The sequence below is a fragment of the Quercus suber genome, unplaced genomic scaffold, assembly GCF_002906115.3.
Source record: "Quercus suber isolate HL8 unplaced genomic scaffold, Cork oak 2.0 scaffold_113, whole genome shotgun sequence".
Lineage (NCBI taxonomy): Eukaryota > Viridiplantae > Streptophyta > Magnoliopsida > Fagales > Fagaceae > Quercus > Quercus suber.
In genome coordinates this window covers 1,274,984-1,292,702 of record NW_027069578.1, presented here as the reverse complement: position 1 = coordinate 1,292,702, position 17,719 = coordinate 1,274,984, and the positions used below count along the sequence as shown (strand labels likewise).

Below are 17,719 nucleotides of genomic sequence, written 5' to 3'. Positions count from 1 at the left end.
ACATTTCCTTAAAAATTTATGTCAGCTAAGAAAGGAAAAAATAAGTAATAACGTAGGAAAGAAATAAAGAACAATGTTAGGAATACAGTAAATTTCACAATTTATTGAGGCAATATGTTGTAATTGGTGAGTAAACATGATTCATGTCACTATTATTTTTCCATTTATAAGCTGTAAAAGAGTATTTGAAATATATAGTTTATTATATACATATATTTGCTCTATATTGTCATAGTGAAATCTTACAAAACTGAAAAATAAATAAATAAAAGGAGTTGCATGAGGTTGGAATGAGGACATACATGAACATTCTTACTTTCTTAGTGTGCAAAAGTGACAGCTTGAATTTAGGAAAATAGATATGACTGTTATTAAGATTCTGGTCTCCATTTGACCTTTACTCATAGTGATTCTTAGTGTGCAAAAGTGACAGATTTTTTTTTTTTTTTTTTTTTTTGAGAAAGAAGAAGTGACAGAGATAGTTTATCTGTTTAGTGATTGTTGTTTATTTATTTATAAGAATCTCAGACCAGTAGCAGTGTTGTGTACAACACTTTCAACACTCCTTGTCCCTACCCATAAAAGAGCCACTTGTGTCCTTTCACATTTTCGAAGGTTGCTCCTCTTATAAACGTCCCTACTGCTACTTGTTCTTTAAATCCATATCCTCTGAATGTGCTACTGTTTTACTTACAAATATTTCAATTTCAATTCGGTTGCTTTTCTTGACATTGTATTACATTATCATGGCATTGATATGCAGGTGTTTATATATGCAGGTCTTGCTGATTGCAGACTCACTTTTTGTTCTTAGTTCTTCGCTATGTATTTCACCTTTTGGTCTTTGGTATGTGATTAGTGAAGACTAACTTGAACTGGGACTCTTGTAGAATATGGAGTCAGTCATCATTGATATCTCATTGGAGATTCTCATCTTAACATTTGCCATAGCGTTTCTGAAATGGGTTTTGCAAAACTTTTGGAGACAAAGGAGAGAGGGTGATATAAATGAGCATGGACCAGTTAGAGGGTGTCGAGTTTTTACAATGATCACTGTTCTATCCAATGTCATCATCTCAATAGTGTACCTTGATTTTGGTTTGTATGAATATTGGAATCATAGGATTATCACTATTAAATCTGTCCTCTTGTTCATGACTTGGGCTTTAGCAACTTTAGTAGCAGTCTTATCAAAGAATAGAACTCTTAATGGAAACAAAAGGTGGCCATTGATCCTTATCCTCTGGTGGGTCTTTTCCTTCATCGTTGATTTAGTATCTCTCACCATTTACACTATCACACATTTGAAATCCATAGATTTTCCAAGTCCTTTTCCAGAACCTAATATAGTTGATTTTGCTTCCTTTCCTTTTGCAATACTTCTTTGTTTCAATGCTTTTCCTACTAGTTGTACTAGGAAACACAGTGACATAGTAGAGCCTTTACTGCAAAAGGAAAATGAAACTTCCCTTGGTGATGATGGTGCATTCACAAATGCTGGAATTTGGAGCCAACTTACCTTCCAATGGTTAGACCCTATTTTTAAAAGAGGTCGAGTTCAAAAGCTTGAATTACCTCATATTCCTCCAATTCCTCAATCAGAAACAGCAGAAAATGCTTCCTTGTTGCTGGAAGAATCGCTCAGAAAAGCATCGTCATTGCCAAAGGCCATAGCCTGTGCCATATGGAAACCCTTGTTCATGAATGCAGCTTTGGCAGGTACCACTCTGTCCTTGTAGTCTAATAATTGTTTTATTTTCTCCTCCCCCTATTTAATATACTTTTGTTCTTTTTCTTCCCTGTAGGAGTTAACACAATTGCATCCAATACCGGTCCCCTCCTAATCACAAACTTTGTGAATTTCCTGCTGGGAAAGGAAGATGATTCAGGCACCCACTATGGTCTGATTCTTGCACTCATTTTCTTCTTTGCAAAGACAGTGGAGTCACTAACTCAAAGACAATGGTATTTTGGTGCTCAGCGAATTGGCATACAATTAAGGGCAGCTCTAATGGTATTAATTTACAGGAAATCTATATCCACTAAGTATGTTGGTTTAAGCAATGGTAAAATTATAAATTTAATCAATGTGGATGCTGAAAGAATTGGAGACTTCTGCTGGCACATTCATGGAGTTTGGCTGCTTCCAGTCCAGGTCATTCTGGCCTTGATCGTCCTCTACAGGAATCTAGGTGCTGCCCCCTCCTTTGCTGCTCTTTTTGCCACACTTTTGGTGTTGCTATGCAACACGCCTTTGGTTAAGATGCAAAAAAGACTTCACTCCAAGATCATGGAAGCAAAGGATTCAAGAATCAAAGTGACTGTAGAGACTTTGAAGAGCATGAGAATTTTGAAACTGCATTCATGGGAACCCTCATTCTTAAAGAAGCTCCTACATCTCAGGGAAACTGAGAGAAGCTGGCTGAAAAAATACCTGTATTCTAGCTCAGCAGTGGCCTTTCTCTATTGGGCTTCACCAACTTTTGTTTCAGTTGTCACTTTTGGTGTCTGCATTGTATTGAAGATACCATTGTGATTATTACTTCTTTAAAAAAAAAAAAATTGATTATATACTGTATTGATATAATTTGGGGGAAAGGATATTATTTTTTTAGAAGAATTTGGGGGAAAGGATATAATAACAAATGCAGCCGATTTATACCATGCAAAGGGCAAACATAATATAAGAAAATATAATTCAAACTAACAGTGAGAATATAAGTCAAAAGGTTTATAGTTTAATGGAATTACTCAATCTCCTTTACGAACAGAGTTTGAAGTCTCCTCCCCCAGTTATAAGTTGTAACAATTAATTTATGTGTGTATGTGTGTGTGAGATAGAAAACATAATTCAAACTAACCGCGAAAATATAAGTCAAAAGGTTATTTTAGTATTTAGTGGAATTACTTAATATCCTTTATGAATAGAATGAGAGTTTAAAGTCTCCTCCAGAGTATTTAGTGGAATTACTTATAGTTATAGATGTATTATATATAAGAAAGAGAGAGAGACAAAAGAGAAATTTACTTTATTTTTGCAGCCTCGTGATTGGGCTAAACAAAGTTTTTTTTTTTTTTTTTTAAAGAGCTTTTTTGTTTTTTCTAAACAAAGTATTTGTATAGCATAGTTATTAAACTTAGAACATAGCTTAACTTGGTGTAAGTTTTGGTGTGTTGATCACCCATTTAACCAATGAAATTAAAAAGTCTCAATTAATTTTTAATTATTTGCCAAATTTATAAGAGTATAAAATAATTATTGCTAGAAAATTGTGAAGAATACACTATAACTGGATCAAATTCAAACTCATCCCTTTGAAACTAATAAAAGTCCCTAACTTTTACTTTTGTGTGCTCACTAGACACGCGATAACATAATATTAACATAATTATTAGTTTTTAAATTAATTAAAATTTTATTTTAAATTTCAATTAATTTTTTCTTTTTGTTCCTTGTCAACTGTCCACCAAGAAACCACCACCAAATAAGTGCACCAATTCTTCTCTTTTAACTTGTCTTCTTTAACCACCGCATACCCTTAGTGCAATGATCACTCCATAAGTATAGGTGCTTGTGAGGTGTGAGGGCAAAGGTCAAGGTTTCAGGAAGGAGTATCATACACATATACACTTAGATTAGGTTAGAGTAAAATTTCTATCTTTTATATATATATATATATAACTTGTCTTCTCTAAAATACAAAAGCTCAATTGTTCTACTCCCTCAAAAAAAAAAAAAGCTCAATTGTTCTTTTTTATAATTCAATTGTTACTATAAATGAGGTGAGGGAGATTCGAAGCTTAATTCTTCTCATAAAGGAGACTACATTATGCCACTGAGCTACAAATGTTTTATCAAAAACTCAATTATTGTTCATTATATGGCACAAACCAACCACACATAAGTAGTGATTTAGCCCAAAACTCCACCAAAGAAAACTTTTTGTTAGCGTGAAATATATTCGAGTATCGTATTAGTACAAGTTATTGGTGAACTTAACACACAACTCTCAGTGGGAAGAAAAAATGAAAAATGACTTCTCTTGTTTGCAGGAATCACCCTTATCACATTACATGACAATATACAAGATCTTTCACGTGTATTAAACCATTTAAACACGCTAGTAACATAAAAAAAATCCAAAAAATTAGTAAGTTCAGATATTGCAGAAATGATAACCTAAGGCCCCTAGGTCCATAAATGCACATAATAAATGAAATAACAATAATGTTACGTCCTTCTCAAAAAAAAAAAAAAAAAAAAAACACTAATGTTTCTTGCGTACAAAAAGGACTACTTTTTATTTTTTCCCTTATTTCATATTTTTAGATATAAATATGTTCTCTTTGTCCCTCTTATACTTTTCACCATTACATTTTTTATTTTTGCTCTTCAATACTAGAGGTACCTATCTCTCTCTCTCTCTCTCTCTCTCTCTCTCTTGACCACACACATATTAATTTTTCTATTAATTTCTAACCTTATTACTTTATTTGTTTTAATACTTCTTTTCGTTTTATAAATTTCTCTTCGTATATAGGATTCAAGATTAAATGATAATTGAGAAGAATGATTGATTTACATATTTTTATTGTTCAAAAATTGTTGTTATTATTTTGATGTTAATTTGAATATTTTTTTACTTTTGGCGTTTTGATTAGTAGGTGTTTCTTTTTTCTTTTTTTTTTTTTTTTTTGGTTTGGAGAAAAAAAAATTAGTGGGTGATATTCAGCTTTGTTATTTCGTATAACTTTTGTCCAATTATAATACAAATGTTTATTCATATTTAGTCTAGGCCAACAATGAATTGGGTGTCCCAAGAATTTCTTTCTTGTAAGAAACCAATAGCCAAGCCCTTACATGCAGTTTCACTATGGCAGTTGAAGAACCACGAAAATTATATGGTTGGAGATATTGAAACTCAATCATGAAGTGCTTATTGCTAAGTTTAGTATCAAATTGCTTGAAGAACTTATATGAAAAGAAAATGTTGTGTACTAAAATAAGCTGTAAAAAAATCATGTAATTCGGTATGGTATATCTGTTAATCTTTACAATTATAGCTTGTATTTTTCATCATAAAATGTATGTCCTTACCACTTATCTAATGCGACACATTTAAAATCCTCATACACATTGTGGAGATTGCAAAGGCTCATCCATATACCTGACCACAAGAAGGACTTCCACGTGAACGTTGGTGACGGAGACTTTGGAATTAATGGTAAGGCTTGACTCACACTGTTCACTATAGCATCTTCTATCTTCCAACTTTTGACAGTCTTGATCTCTCTACCTTCGTGTTTCATGCCTGCTGCTATACTCATGATCAAGGCAAGGAATTCTTGACTAATAACATATATTTCATACCGATTAAATTGAAGGTTTTTATAATTTTATTCATAATTTAGCTTCATGAATCCTTCATTCTAATTGACCTTGCAAAATTTTATATGTATTACATTTTTTTTTTTTGATAAGTTATACGTATTAACTATTAAGCTCTCTCATATCTTGCCGGTTAGAAAAGGAAACCATGAAATACTTTTACAATTTTTTTTTTTCTTTTACCAAATAATATATTTGCAGATTTTATGCACAAATTTTTATTCAGCGTATGTGTAGAAATATTTGCATACTAATTAAGCAAATTTTTATCTTTTATATTTTTTTTATATCATTTGGTTGATTGGTAAATAATTCCACAGTAATCAAGACTAATATCGCGAAGTGAACATTGGCTCGTGTCCAATAGCTATTTATAAGTATGTTCATAGGGTTGCTTTCTGTTTAGAGGATGTGTTATAAGTGAAGTTTGATCTAGATTAATCTTGTGTAATGTACTCTGGGCATGACAAGCCATATTCTTGCAATTAAAATTGATACGTTTCAACTGCAAACATTTTTTTTTTTTTTTTGAGAATAAAAACATTTTTTATTCTAATGGTGGAATTTCCTATAGGGTTGGTTATGATCATGTTTTTGTTAAATTTTTACATCTACCCAGTATTTAAAGGAAAAAGTTAACGAATGTTCTAAGAACATTGATTTATGAAATTTTTTTAGAAATTTTTATGAGAAAAGAAAAAAAATAATTTCACATGAAAGTGGTGTCAAAATTTTCCTAAAATAGATTATTAACAATTGCCCTAAAAGTACTATTAACATGATTCAATTTTTTTTTTTTTTTAGATAAACATGATTCATATTTAAAATAACATTCTTAGTATGAGTTTTCAGGCATTACAGTAATAATAATAACAATAATAATAATAATAGTTTTCAGGCATTACGTGCCATGCCTATTACAAGAAATGCACACTTTTCTTTTACAATATTTTTTTTTTAGGAAAACTTTTCTTTTACAGTTGAATGGCTTTTACTCTTCACACTCCTACCCTCATCAACACGTGCCCGCTTGAGCATAAGCCCACTTCAGTTTTTCCAAGATTTTGGGTTTGACACTTGTGGTCTTTTACATTTCCTTAAAAATTTATGTCAGCTAAGTTTTTTTTTTTTTTTTTTTTTTTTGGTTTCCTTCACTAACTTAGTAAACTTGATATGTCAGGTTATCAGAAAGTGTCGTCTTGCAGAGGTAGTGAAACAGGATCAAAGGCTTCTTGGTGCACCAGGTATAGAAATTAGTAAATAAGTTTTAGTAAACTTATTGTTTCCTTTTCCCACTCTTTCACAAACTCATTTTTCTTTTATTGCTTGGATTTTCATTTTGGAATGTGGGCAATGATGCAGTTGCAGAAGATGGAGAAAATTGGAGTGTTGGACAGAGGCAGCTTGTTTGCCTGGCCAGGGTTCTACTCAAGAAGAAAACAATTCTAGTGTTGGATGAGGCTACTGCTTCTATAGATACTGCAACAGATAATCTAATTCAAGAAACAATAAGAGAAGAGACAAAGGGATGCACTGTCATTACTGTAGCTCATCGTATACCCACTGTTATTGACAATGAATTGGTTCTAGTTCTTGATGAAGGTAAATCTAGGAAATCCAAGAAATTTTAAAGTACACTCCATATTAAAAATTCATAGAACTTACTTCCTGGGCGATAAAGACGTAATATTTAGTTTGTTACTCTATTGATATCAAGCATACAAGTAGATGAGAATTACACACGCGCAAATTGACCTTGTTTGAAACATAAGCATATTGCTAACAAGAGCAGAAGCTAGTACCACTATCTATTTAATTTCACTAAGTACAAAATATTCAGAGATGAATTAAAATCCGAAAAAACATAAATTAGCACTATAGAACTACTTAATATTAGATTCAACCGTGAATGATTTGATCTTGTTAGTGCTGATATTTTGCTTATTACAGGCAATATTGTAGAGTATGACTCCCCAGCTCAGTTGCTCAAGGATAAGTCCTCTTCATTCTCAAAGTTGGTGGCTGAATTCTTGAGGAGATCATCCAAGAGTAACTGCCATTGGGATATTTCTTGAACGAAGGACAAGATTATGATGCAAACAAATAATAGCAGCCCCCTTGAAAGTCATACAGTGAATTGACACGTTGGGATTCATGAAAGCAAAACCATTATTCTGAAGAAATTGTAGATCATCGATGAGACCATTGATATAGTTTCTAACAGCATTGTTTCCAGAGAATGATACTGTGTATGCTTTGGCAACACCATCAAGTAATTTAATATTTTAACCAGAGAGTTACAGTTAATGCAATTGCAAATTTGACAAAACCTATAACTGCAATGAACTTTTTCTCTCTCATGAAATTTGGTGTACTACCATTTGGATTGGAGAAGCTAATTTTTTCTTGTTTACAAGAAATTAATTGGTATGGCAAAAATCTATGGACTACCAGATACTGCCTTTGTAATGTGGCATGGCAATGTGTGCTAGAGCAAGAAAATTGTTGGTAAATTACCACTGTTTCAGTTGAGAGATGGGGAAAAGGATATTACAACTCTCCCACTACAAACGTATGAATGTGTCAACGCTGTGATCTTAAGAGAGTCCAATCCCAAAGAGAAAATTCTCAAAATCCATGCTCAAAAGCTTTAAATAATTGTTGATCCAAGCCTTTTGTGAATGCCTCAAAAAAGAGAAAATCATTGTTTTCAAAGCTATCAACGGAAAATTTTTTATTCAACTTTCTAAGTTCTGACATGAAAAAAAAATCAACGTATCAGCATCAAGATCCTGACATATTGGCGAAAAGAGGGGCTGAAGTTATCAATCAACCTCCTAAGTTCTAAGTTCTAACATGAAAGAAAGTCAAGGTATCAGCATCCTAGATCCTTACATATTGGTGAAAAGCAGGGCTGAAGTTATGAACACAAAGCATGAACCCTGTAATTGCACTATACTCAGTGCAGCAACACAATTCTGGTAGTAGATAAGTGAGGTGCTATGCTATCGATACAATGTCACTGTGTTAAGGATATAAGATATGGAAGTTCCTGCCTGTGGTATGTTAGCCAATCTTAATTCTTAACCAAAGGATCCATAGCATTCAGGCAATTAAATCAGCCAACTTGACAATCTCAAACTCTATTTTGAGGCAATCTCAGATAGAGATTTTTCCCATATGTGTTTCTTCTTCTTTTTTTCCTTTTTTTTTTTTTCCTTAAGTAATTGTAGGTAGAGCTTTTGCATTGATACCGAAAAACTAGTTCATGATTGAAATCAGAATGCTTTGCATATTTGGAAACTTATCTGAGCAAATTATTATTGTTAAAAATTCCGTGATCTGCACATTTTCACATTGTAGAAGCTATGTAAATGATATGCAATCTCTAATAATTCTCGAAATTAAAAAATACATATACATTTTTTTTGTTGCCATTGACCTTAAATTATGGTTTGGAAAGGAGATGAACAAGGACTTTTATGAGGACGTAAGGGAAGACTGTGCTTTGAATCAGGATATCAAGATTTAGCTAAGTAGAGATTTGAGTGTAGTTAGAGAGGGTGCTTAGAACAAAGGACAATGAATATTTCCAGGACAACCCTTTTACTGCTATTGATGCATATACTCAAATTATTTGTCAAAGAGTGTTCTTCCTGATTGAAACAGTGGCTGCGCTAGTGATATGAGTCTTACGAACTCCAACCATTTGAGCTAGTTCTCTGGCAGCAGTAATGCAATAGGCCTGCAGAAAAGTTGAAATAAGCACCAACTACATATAAAAGAAAATGATGCATGAAGCATAGATGTTTGTGAATTATCATTATAGTGAGATAATACATATAAAATTTTATTCATTGAGTATAGTGTGATGCTAAATACATAGGCATAATCATACAGAAGCAGTTAAAAAGCATATAAATATATAAATTTGTCCTTGCTTGATACCGCATGGAGATTGCAAGCATGGCAATGAAGAGAAGGAGGACATGCCACGCAAAGGATCTATATCACTTGAGAGAGGCTTGATTTTGCTGTGAAAGATGATCAGGGCCAGGAAGCAACAAAACTCCATGGATTTATCAGCACAAGTCTCCAATTCTTTCAGAATCCATATTGATGACACCAATGATTTCACTATTGTTTAAAAAAAAACATGTTGTTAATGGATAGAGAATTTTTGTAAATTAAAACCATAAGAGCTGCACATATACCTATGTGATGCACCATAATACCAATGTCTTTGAGTTAGTAAATCCACTGTCTCAAAATTCCAGCATTGGTGAATGCACAATCATCACCTATGAACTTGTAATTACCTCTTGCGGTAAAGGTTGTACTAGGTCATTGTGTTTCTTAGTAGAACTGGTAGGTAAAGCATTGAAACAACCATAGCCAAAGGAAAGTAAGGAAAATCAAATATGTTAGGCTCTCGTAAAGAATTATCAAATATATGAATTTCAAATGCGAGATTATTGTAGGTGGATAGAGAAACTGAATCAAAAATGCAGTGAAAAGATTAATGTCCACTTTTTGATTTTTTTGGAGTTCTGTAAAGTAGGACTCCCCAGTTCAGTCACTCAAGGATTCTCCCTTCTCAAATTTGGTGCTTAGATTCTTGAGGAAATCATCCAAAAGTCACTGTGCTAAGTTTGTAAGAAATGGAAGCTCTTGAGTTGTGACATGTTAACCTCTATTTTTTTTTTTAGTGAAGACATGTTGACCAATCTTAACTCTGAACTAAAGGATTTATAGAATTGAGGCATTAAATTCAGCAAGTTAATAATCTCAAACTCAAGTTAGGAGCAATCTATAATGCTTAGCCATAGGTGAGGTAGTAACAGGTTAGAAATACCTAAAGGGGTTCTCAGCTAGAAATTTTTCTCCTGTGTGTGTTTTCAAATTTCAAATCCTAATGAATCAGTTGGAGTTCTCTTTGCATTGATACCGCAAAATTTAGTTCAGGGTTAAACTTAAAATTCTTTGTATATTTGGAAATTCATCTGGTCAAATTGTAGTTGTTAAAAATTATGTGATTTTCACTTTTTTTTTTTTTAATTGCAAAAGTTTAATCTCTGCCAATTCTGGAAAAAATATATTTATTTGTCAATGACAATAAAACATGGTTTTGCACAGTAAGTACTGATTCGAAATATATAAAAAATGCTTTATGCACAAACTATTCAATCATAAAAACTATTAAGCGACTGCAAAAGATTCACAAACTTTTGCCTGCTATTAGAGAACAAAAATAACTAAGTCTGAGTCGTGTTGTAAATTCTCTTCTTCTGTTTTGATCTTCTTCTTTTTCTCTCTCTTTTTAATCCGCACAACACATGCAACACAGAGAGAAAAAGGGGGGTGGGGGAGAACAAGAAAGATGATGTCCAATTTGTAAATATTGACTTTATTACTGAAGGGTTGAGCTTATGCATCAACATGATGGAATCCAGTATAACACAATTATCTCATGCCTCTTCTAAAAAAATAAATAATATCTCTTTTTCTCCAAATTAATCATTTAAGCAGACAACCTCCATTTTCAAAATTCAAATATCTAGCAATCTTCAAATCACAACATTTGATTCAGTTTGGAATATTTGGATCCGAGAAGAACTTGTTGATGGATGGCATGACCTGAGGGGATCTATTGCGTACAAACTTCCTGACAGCATGTTGTGAATATTTCTCACCCTCTTCAAAGTTGTCAAGCACTCCTGCAGCTCTGTTCTCTTTGGTAACCCTGATAGCATAATCAAATTTGGATATGTTAATCTATTGTGGACACTTTTTTCTTTTTTTCTTTCCTGTGGAAATTTTTTTTGTGCAGTGCAATTTATCTTCCAAGATGAATAGCAGATGCAAAGAACTATAAGACACTTGACAAAAGTCTTGTAACTCAGTGTCATTGCTTGATCTCCTTTATAAGGAGAACTAGGGTTCAATCCCTTCCCCACTTGTTGTGACAACTAAATTATCAAAAAAAAAAAAAAACCATAAAAGACAGTTCTACGGGGGGCCTCTAATCAGATACAAGCAATTCACAAGGACTTGTGTATTAAGACAGAAGCTTATTTTTGGTTTTAATATCAGCATAGATCTTATAAAATGATTGATTCACATGGACAGAAATAGAAGACTTGAATAATTATAACACTATAAGATGCTGAAGTGAGGGTTTCCAATCAATTACCAAAAATTCACAGGACTCGTACTCAGATTGGCAGTTCACTTTTTAAGTGTAAATACCAGAAAACATCATAACAGATTTGGAATCAAGGATAGCATAAAATAGAGTTACCTCACTTCAGGGTTGGTGCAGATGTTCCTTACAAGCTGCATGGCACAAATGCCAACAGCAACACCAACTGTTGCAAAAAGCGGGTACACCTATAAAATTGGGAAAAAAAAATGAGAGAAGCTTATACTGAAAAGCCTGGGCTTGACTGGTAGTGAAAAAACTCAGCAAAATGTTCAATGGGCAATCTTATAGCATAAGAAGTTTAGACAGAAAAATGGCCTAATTAACTTACTATAAGACTTATACTCCCTGAACTGAAACCTAGGACTAGGTTCTAGGAAGCTAGGAATTTGTATCAAACACAGTATATATCCCAAGACTAATAGAAAGATAGAATAAAATTTCTCGCTGAATTATCTCATATCACACAAAGATTACAATAGGTAAAACTGTGAGGTTGATAGCATATTGCTTTCAAAGTCTGGATGATTGTGCACATTGGATACATATGTATGTCTGAGTCTAGCAAATCAGTGATGTTGTTGCTTATTTTCTATACTATACTGTATAATAAATGGCATGCCATACCATGTTGTGGTGTTGAATAGTATGATTCAAAATTTCATCACAAAAAGGTGAGGAAAAACAGAACATGAAAAACAAAACCAAAAAGAGAGAGAGATGACATAATCACGTATGTCCTCTATTTTGAATGCACATACAAGACTAAAATTATTAGCCAAGACAAGCAGTAAATCCTTCAACTTTATATCATAGTAACACATTCTTCCATTAACAAAATGCTTTGGCATTATATCAATGTCTTTTGTGTTTCTTCAAAAAGGACAGGTTAACAATCAAGTTGAAGCCTTATGTTGCCTAAACCACATCAAAGGACCCAAAAAATAAAAGATGAATGAGTAAATTAATGACAACACATCCATCATGAAAGGATCTGTATCATTTTTTCTAATTTAATCCCTCCAATTAACCAAAATATATGTACCTTAATCATATGATTTCTGCAATATAAGACACAAAAGGCTCTGCCCACTTGATTATATACTTGAAAATCGAACCTTTTTTGGTTTAATCAATTTCATTTGTTTGTGATTTTTTCTACTGCCCTGGTTACGATTTGAATTAACCAATTAGTTATCCCCTCAGTCCTGTCATTCTATTTATTTGTGTTACCAACCAAATAAGGTTTGTGTAAAAGAATCAAGCTATAAATATATTATGATTAATTATATAACAATCATTTTTTGGTGACAAAATATTATGTTTTTCATGACAATGTATTAGCATTAACCCCAATCAAACAAATCAAATTAATCAGAGAATTCATCTTGGCCCAAACATGCTTCATAACAAAGTTTAGTCAAAAACAGTAGTAGCTTCCATCAATATTTACTAGCCTTGTACAAATACAATTGTCAATTTCAGCAGCTTCAAAGCCTCAATAAAATAAATAAATTAAGATCATTAGTTAAACAAAAGCCTTGTTTTCTAGTCACCCCAATAAGAAAATCAAAAAAAAAAAGTCCTTTAATTTTTCTTGTTAAACATGCATCAAAGAAGTGGACCAATAACCAATCAGCCCAGATCTCTGAACAAAGAGTAACATACTTACAGATCCAAAGATTTATATTACCATATACCAATAAACATGCATAACAACATGATGATAAACCATGTGAGTTTTCTTTAACAAAAACCAAAACCAACATCAAATATTAACAACAAAACACTCTGTTTTTTCACAAAAACTTTAAAGTACCTCAGGCCTTAACCATCTGTTGGCGGTGGCGGATGCCATGAAAAGTAGTAGGAGAAATAAGAGAAGAAACCAACCAAGAAAAAAGGAACCCTTCTCCAAGAAAACTTGGAGAGAAAGAATATTAGTGAGAAACAAATACGGAAGCAGAACTAATAAGGAAATGATTTGCACCAGCTAGATATCTGCTATAGATATATATATATATATATTTATATTTATATTTATATATGCTAAGCTTTACGCTATTTTGGGAGTTTGGTTTTTAATTCAAAAAGTTCCGAGAATATAGACAGCCAGACCAGAACTCAACTCAGTTGGTGCGTGCGTGTTTTGCTTGCGTTTACGTAAAACGGAATGGTCAGTGGTCAATAATGACGGAATGTCTAGCGAATTCGCGGTTGGGACTCCATTGGCGTAACTATATAATAACGTATTGTCAATATAGTTGTGTGCTGACCAAAAGATATGTGGCGGATACTAATTAATTTGTTTAGATTTATAATCTACCTCAAAATTTTGAGATTAAAGCTTGTTATTTTTGTTGCTAACCAAAAACCGGTGTTATTTATTTATGTTTTTTTGGCTAAATACAGATAAGGTGAACAATAAATAAAACCTGAAAAGAAAGTAAACTTTTGATACACTGAATGGAGACTATAATAGGGATAGTATTTTTTTTTTTTTAAATGAGAATACAATATGTTGTATAGAATAATTATTCATATTCATAGCATTTTTTTTATTTTTTGATAGGAATATTCATAGTTGTTATATATGGAAAGTTTGTAAAAGATTATGCATATGCATAGCTATTACACATTAATAAACATTCCACTATCGGATCTATTACATATATCAAACATTCCCAAACTTCATAAGTATTTTTTAGAGCATGTTTAGTAGACTATAATACTAAATAATATAAGACATTGTAATATAATAGTTATTCTTATATTATTTTTTTTTAGAAGACTTGTGATTTAGTTATTTTGTAGTTCTTTTTTAAAAAAAAAAATTATTCTATAGTTTGGTTTTTTTTATTACAAAAAATAATCAAAAATTTTCTTATAAAAAAAAAACTTATTCTATAAGTTATAAATAGTTATTCTCTAAAAAAATTCAATTAAAAAAAATTATTCTCTAAAATAAGGAATAATTATTCCCCTCTAAAATAAATGTAATATTTATTGCTTAGTAAGAGTAATAAATTCTAAAGTTAATATATTTCTACATATATGAACTTTCTATTTGTACATAACAATTATAAAAATAAAAAATTATCAAAAGAAAATAACCTCCCTCTCTCAAATTTATAAAAACATAGATTTAATTATAATAACTTTGACTCTCAGTAATAAAATTTACAATACTATTTAGGTGTGCGTGTGTGTTTGTTTGTTTCTAAAATAAATAAATAAAAAGAAGGTGCGTGTTAGACTTTTGGCGTGTCCCCCTGTAAATATTAGTAGGCAAGACATGCTTTAGGACTTTGAATTTTGGTTGAGAGAAAGAGGGGAAATAAAATACGAAATCAAACAAGACCCACGAGATTGACAGCCTTTATATAACTAGCTGTACGGTAACCTCATGCAATTAAAAAAGTCTAAAATTAATTTTTAATTCTTTACCAATTTTATATATAAAATAATTATTATTAAGAGAAAATTGCAAAAGGAGTAAAAGACACTGGAACCGGATCACATTCAAACTCATCCCTTTGAAACTAATTAATAAAAGTCCCTAACTTTTGCTTTTGTGTGCTCACTACGTGATAACATTTTATTAACATAATTATTTTTTTAGAAGTACTTAAATTTCAATTAATTTTTTCTTTATCTCCACCAAGAATCCACCACCAAATAAGTGCACCAACTCTTCTCTCTTAACTTGTTTTCTTTAAGATACAAAAGCTCAGTTGTTCTTTTATATAATTCAAAATATTACTATAAATGGGGTGAGGGAGATTTGAAACTCCTTGTAAAGGAGACTACATTATGTTATTGTTCATTATATGGCATGAACCCTTCATACATAAGTATCATATAAGTACAAAACTCTACCAAAAGAACACTTTTTATTAGTGTCAAATATATTCAAGTATCATACAAGTACAATTTTTGGGAGAACTTAACACAACTCTCAATAGAAAGAAGAAAGGAAAAATGAATCCTCTTGTTTGGAGGAGGCATCCATATTAGATTATGTGACAATTTATAAGATCATTCACACATATAGTTAAAAGTACACATAGATATTCACTTGAGTTGCCATGTAGTTAATAGATTAGAAGAAATTCCTCCTGATGGGTACAGAAATTTTGATAAGGTCATCCACCTTAATAGACAACCTTGTACCGCTAGCAAGATGGATATGTAAGTAACAGTCGTCCATTTTGAATAGATGATGAATGACGACAATCAATACATGCTCTAAATGTGTGGTAGCCGGAAAATGGTCAACTAACCATTATCCTCCAGTAATGAAGGTTATGAAAGCACCTAGTATTATTAGCCCAATAAAGACACTACAATCAATTTCTAATAATGGTCACCTATATCAACAGAAAAATACTCTTCCTATTCTCAAAAGTCAAATCACTTACGAGACCATCGGAGGAATAGGGCACACCCTAATGGTCACACCCCGATGGTCATTTTGATCAATTTTGTTTTTCTTGCAGATCTTAGAAGACCCTCCAAAGCTTTGGATTTGGATAAGTAACACAACTGATTATTTTTGGCATCATTACCTCCACTGTTGAAAGAGAGATTTGGAGACTGCTCTTCTTAATTTCCTTCTTCTCTTTGCTGCAAATGGAAGCATGCATTGGTTTTATTATATATTCCTTTAACACTATCCTAATATACATTAAATTTACGATATCAAGTAACTCCAATTAATTTTTTTTTTTTTTTTTTTATGAATGGGATTAAACAAAAATTAGGTATAAATAAGTCTAGGATAAGATGTTAACACCCCAAACATTTGCTAATAATTAGCATTCATCACTATTCTAAATAAAACACAAAATCAATCATACAACTATACCCTTCCCTAGCCCAACAGATCTATGCTAAGGTTCCCTTCACGATATTCATGATCAAGTTGGTAAGCCTCAAACTGTACTAAAAGTAATTTGATTCGTACATTTTTTTTTTTTTTTTTGACAATCTTGTAGTCGTACGTTACAGTACTACAAGGGTGAGAGCATTCGCATCAGTGCCTTTAAAATCATGTAAAATTATGTAAAACACAGTTTTTACACATTTTTGCTCAAAAATGCTCTCCATCAGTTCTTCTAAAATTGTATAAAAATGTGTATTTCTTTACATGAGCTACAATAACCGTGTAAATATACATGGTTACTGTAGCTCGTGTAAAGATTATTTTACTAATTTCCGTTCGCTCGTTTTTTTTTTTTCTCTCTTCTCTAACTCAACAAACTCAATAAACTAACTTCTCATCTTCTTCTTTTTCCTAAGATGCACACAATCACATCCACACACAAACACGTCCACATAAACAAATCAACAAAGATACACTTGCTTAAAAAAAAAAAAAAAAAACACAAAGATACACAAACACGGAGATTGAAGATCGGCTGAGATTTGGTGGTGGATCGGAGTGGTGGTTCAGAACTGCGGCGTTTGGTGGCGTAGATCAGCTAGGAGATTGGATCGGAGCGTAGATCGGAGATCGGTTTCAGCGTGGTGGATCGGAGATCGGCTGAGATTTGGTGGTGGATCGAAGCGGTGGTTCGGAGCTGCGGCGTTTGGTGGCATAGATCAGCTAGGAGCTGTGGCGTTTGGTGGATCGGAGCGGAGCGTAGATCGGAGATGTGGCATTTGGTGGATTGAAGTGGAGTGTAGATCGGAGATATGGCATTTGGTGGATCGGAGTGGAGCTGTGGATCGAATGCGGAGCTGTGGATCGAATGCGGATGCGAAGCTGTGGCGTTTGGTGGATCGAAGCTGTGGCGGATGGGTTTTGTGATTTGGAAGAGGAAGGCCAGAGAGATGGTTGTAGAGAGAGAGAGTGTGTGAAAGAGTGAGAAATCAGAAAATGGGTAGGGAGAGAGAGAGAGCGCATATTTAAGAGAGATAGGTAGAGAGAAATAATAAAAAAAAATAGAGTATAATGTATATTTTATTGAAATATCTTGTAAAATAGATGAATTGATGTGGGTGTTTTGTAAAAGTGAATGTGTAAATAGAAAAAGTAGATTTTTAGTGTAAAAATGGATGTGTAAAATACACATACTGATGTGAATGCTCTGAGGATCATGATTTATGACTCATGATCAATACTG

At 32.5% G+C, this 17,719-nt stretch overlaps 2 protein-coding genes and 1 long non-coding RNA gene across 3 annotated transcripts; 2 read left to right on the top strand and 1 right to left on the bottom strand.

Annotated features, from left to right (window-relative positions):
- The first annotated feature begins 893 nt into the window (after window positions 1–893).
- On the top strand, window positions 894–2,536 carry LOC136068398 (ABC transporter C family member 3-like). The gene is made up of 2 exons (XM_065775502.1): window positions 894–1,719; window positions 1,806–2,536. The coding sequence occupies exons 1-2, from the start codon at window positions 894–896 to the stop codon at window positions 2,534–2,536; spliced, it is 1,557 nt and encodes a 518-aa protein (XP_065631574.1).
- A 4,007-nt stretch (window positions 2,537–6,543) lies between these two features.
- Window positions 6,544–7,828, top strand: LOC136068403 (uncharacterized). Its single transcript, XR_010629766.1, has 2 exons — window positions 6,544–6,991; window positions 7,340–7,828. It is a non-coding gene; the product is annotated as an uncharacterized LOC136068403 (long non-coding RNA).
- Window positions 7,829–10,770: 2,942 nt separating this feature from the next.
- Window positions 10,771–13,621, bottom strand: LOC111985483 (uncharacterized). Its single transcript, XM_024017127.2, has 3 exons — window positions 13,411–13,621; window positions 11,691–11,779; window positions 10,771–11,132 (listed from the first exon to the last, which is right to left on the bottom strand). Exons 1-3 carry the CDS (start codon window positions 13,447–13,449, stop codon window positions 10,976–10,978), a joined length of 285 nt encoding a protein of 94 aa, XP_023872895.1. The 5' UTR covers window positions 13,450–13,621; the 3' UTR covers window positions 10,771–10,975.
- Window positions 13,622–17,719: the final 4,098 nt, after the last annotated feature.

Bases quoted from the DNA above. Each gene is read 5' to 3' on its own strand.
- LOC111985483 (XM_024017127.2), bottom strand. From the start codon at position 13,449: ATGGCATCCGCCACCGCCAACAGATGGTTAAGGCCTGAG. The intron at 11,780-13,410 runs GTACTTTAAAGT...CCAATTTTATAG, and splicing joins ACAGATGGTTAAGGCCTGAG to GTGTACCCGCTTTTTGCAAC. The intron at 11,133-11,690 runs GTAACTCTATTT...TTATGCTATCAG, and splicing joins TGCACCAACCCTGAAGTGAG to GGTTACCAAAGAGAACAGAG.
- LOC136068398 (XM_065775502.1), top strand. From the start codon at position 894: ATGGAGTCAGTCATCATTGATATCTCATTGGAGATTCTCATCTTAACA. The intron at 1,720-1,805 runs GTACCACTCTGT...TCTTCCCTGTAG, and splicing joins CATGAATGCAGCTTTGGCAG to GAGTTAACACAATTGCATCC.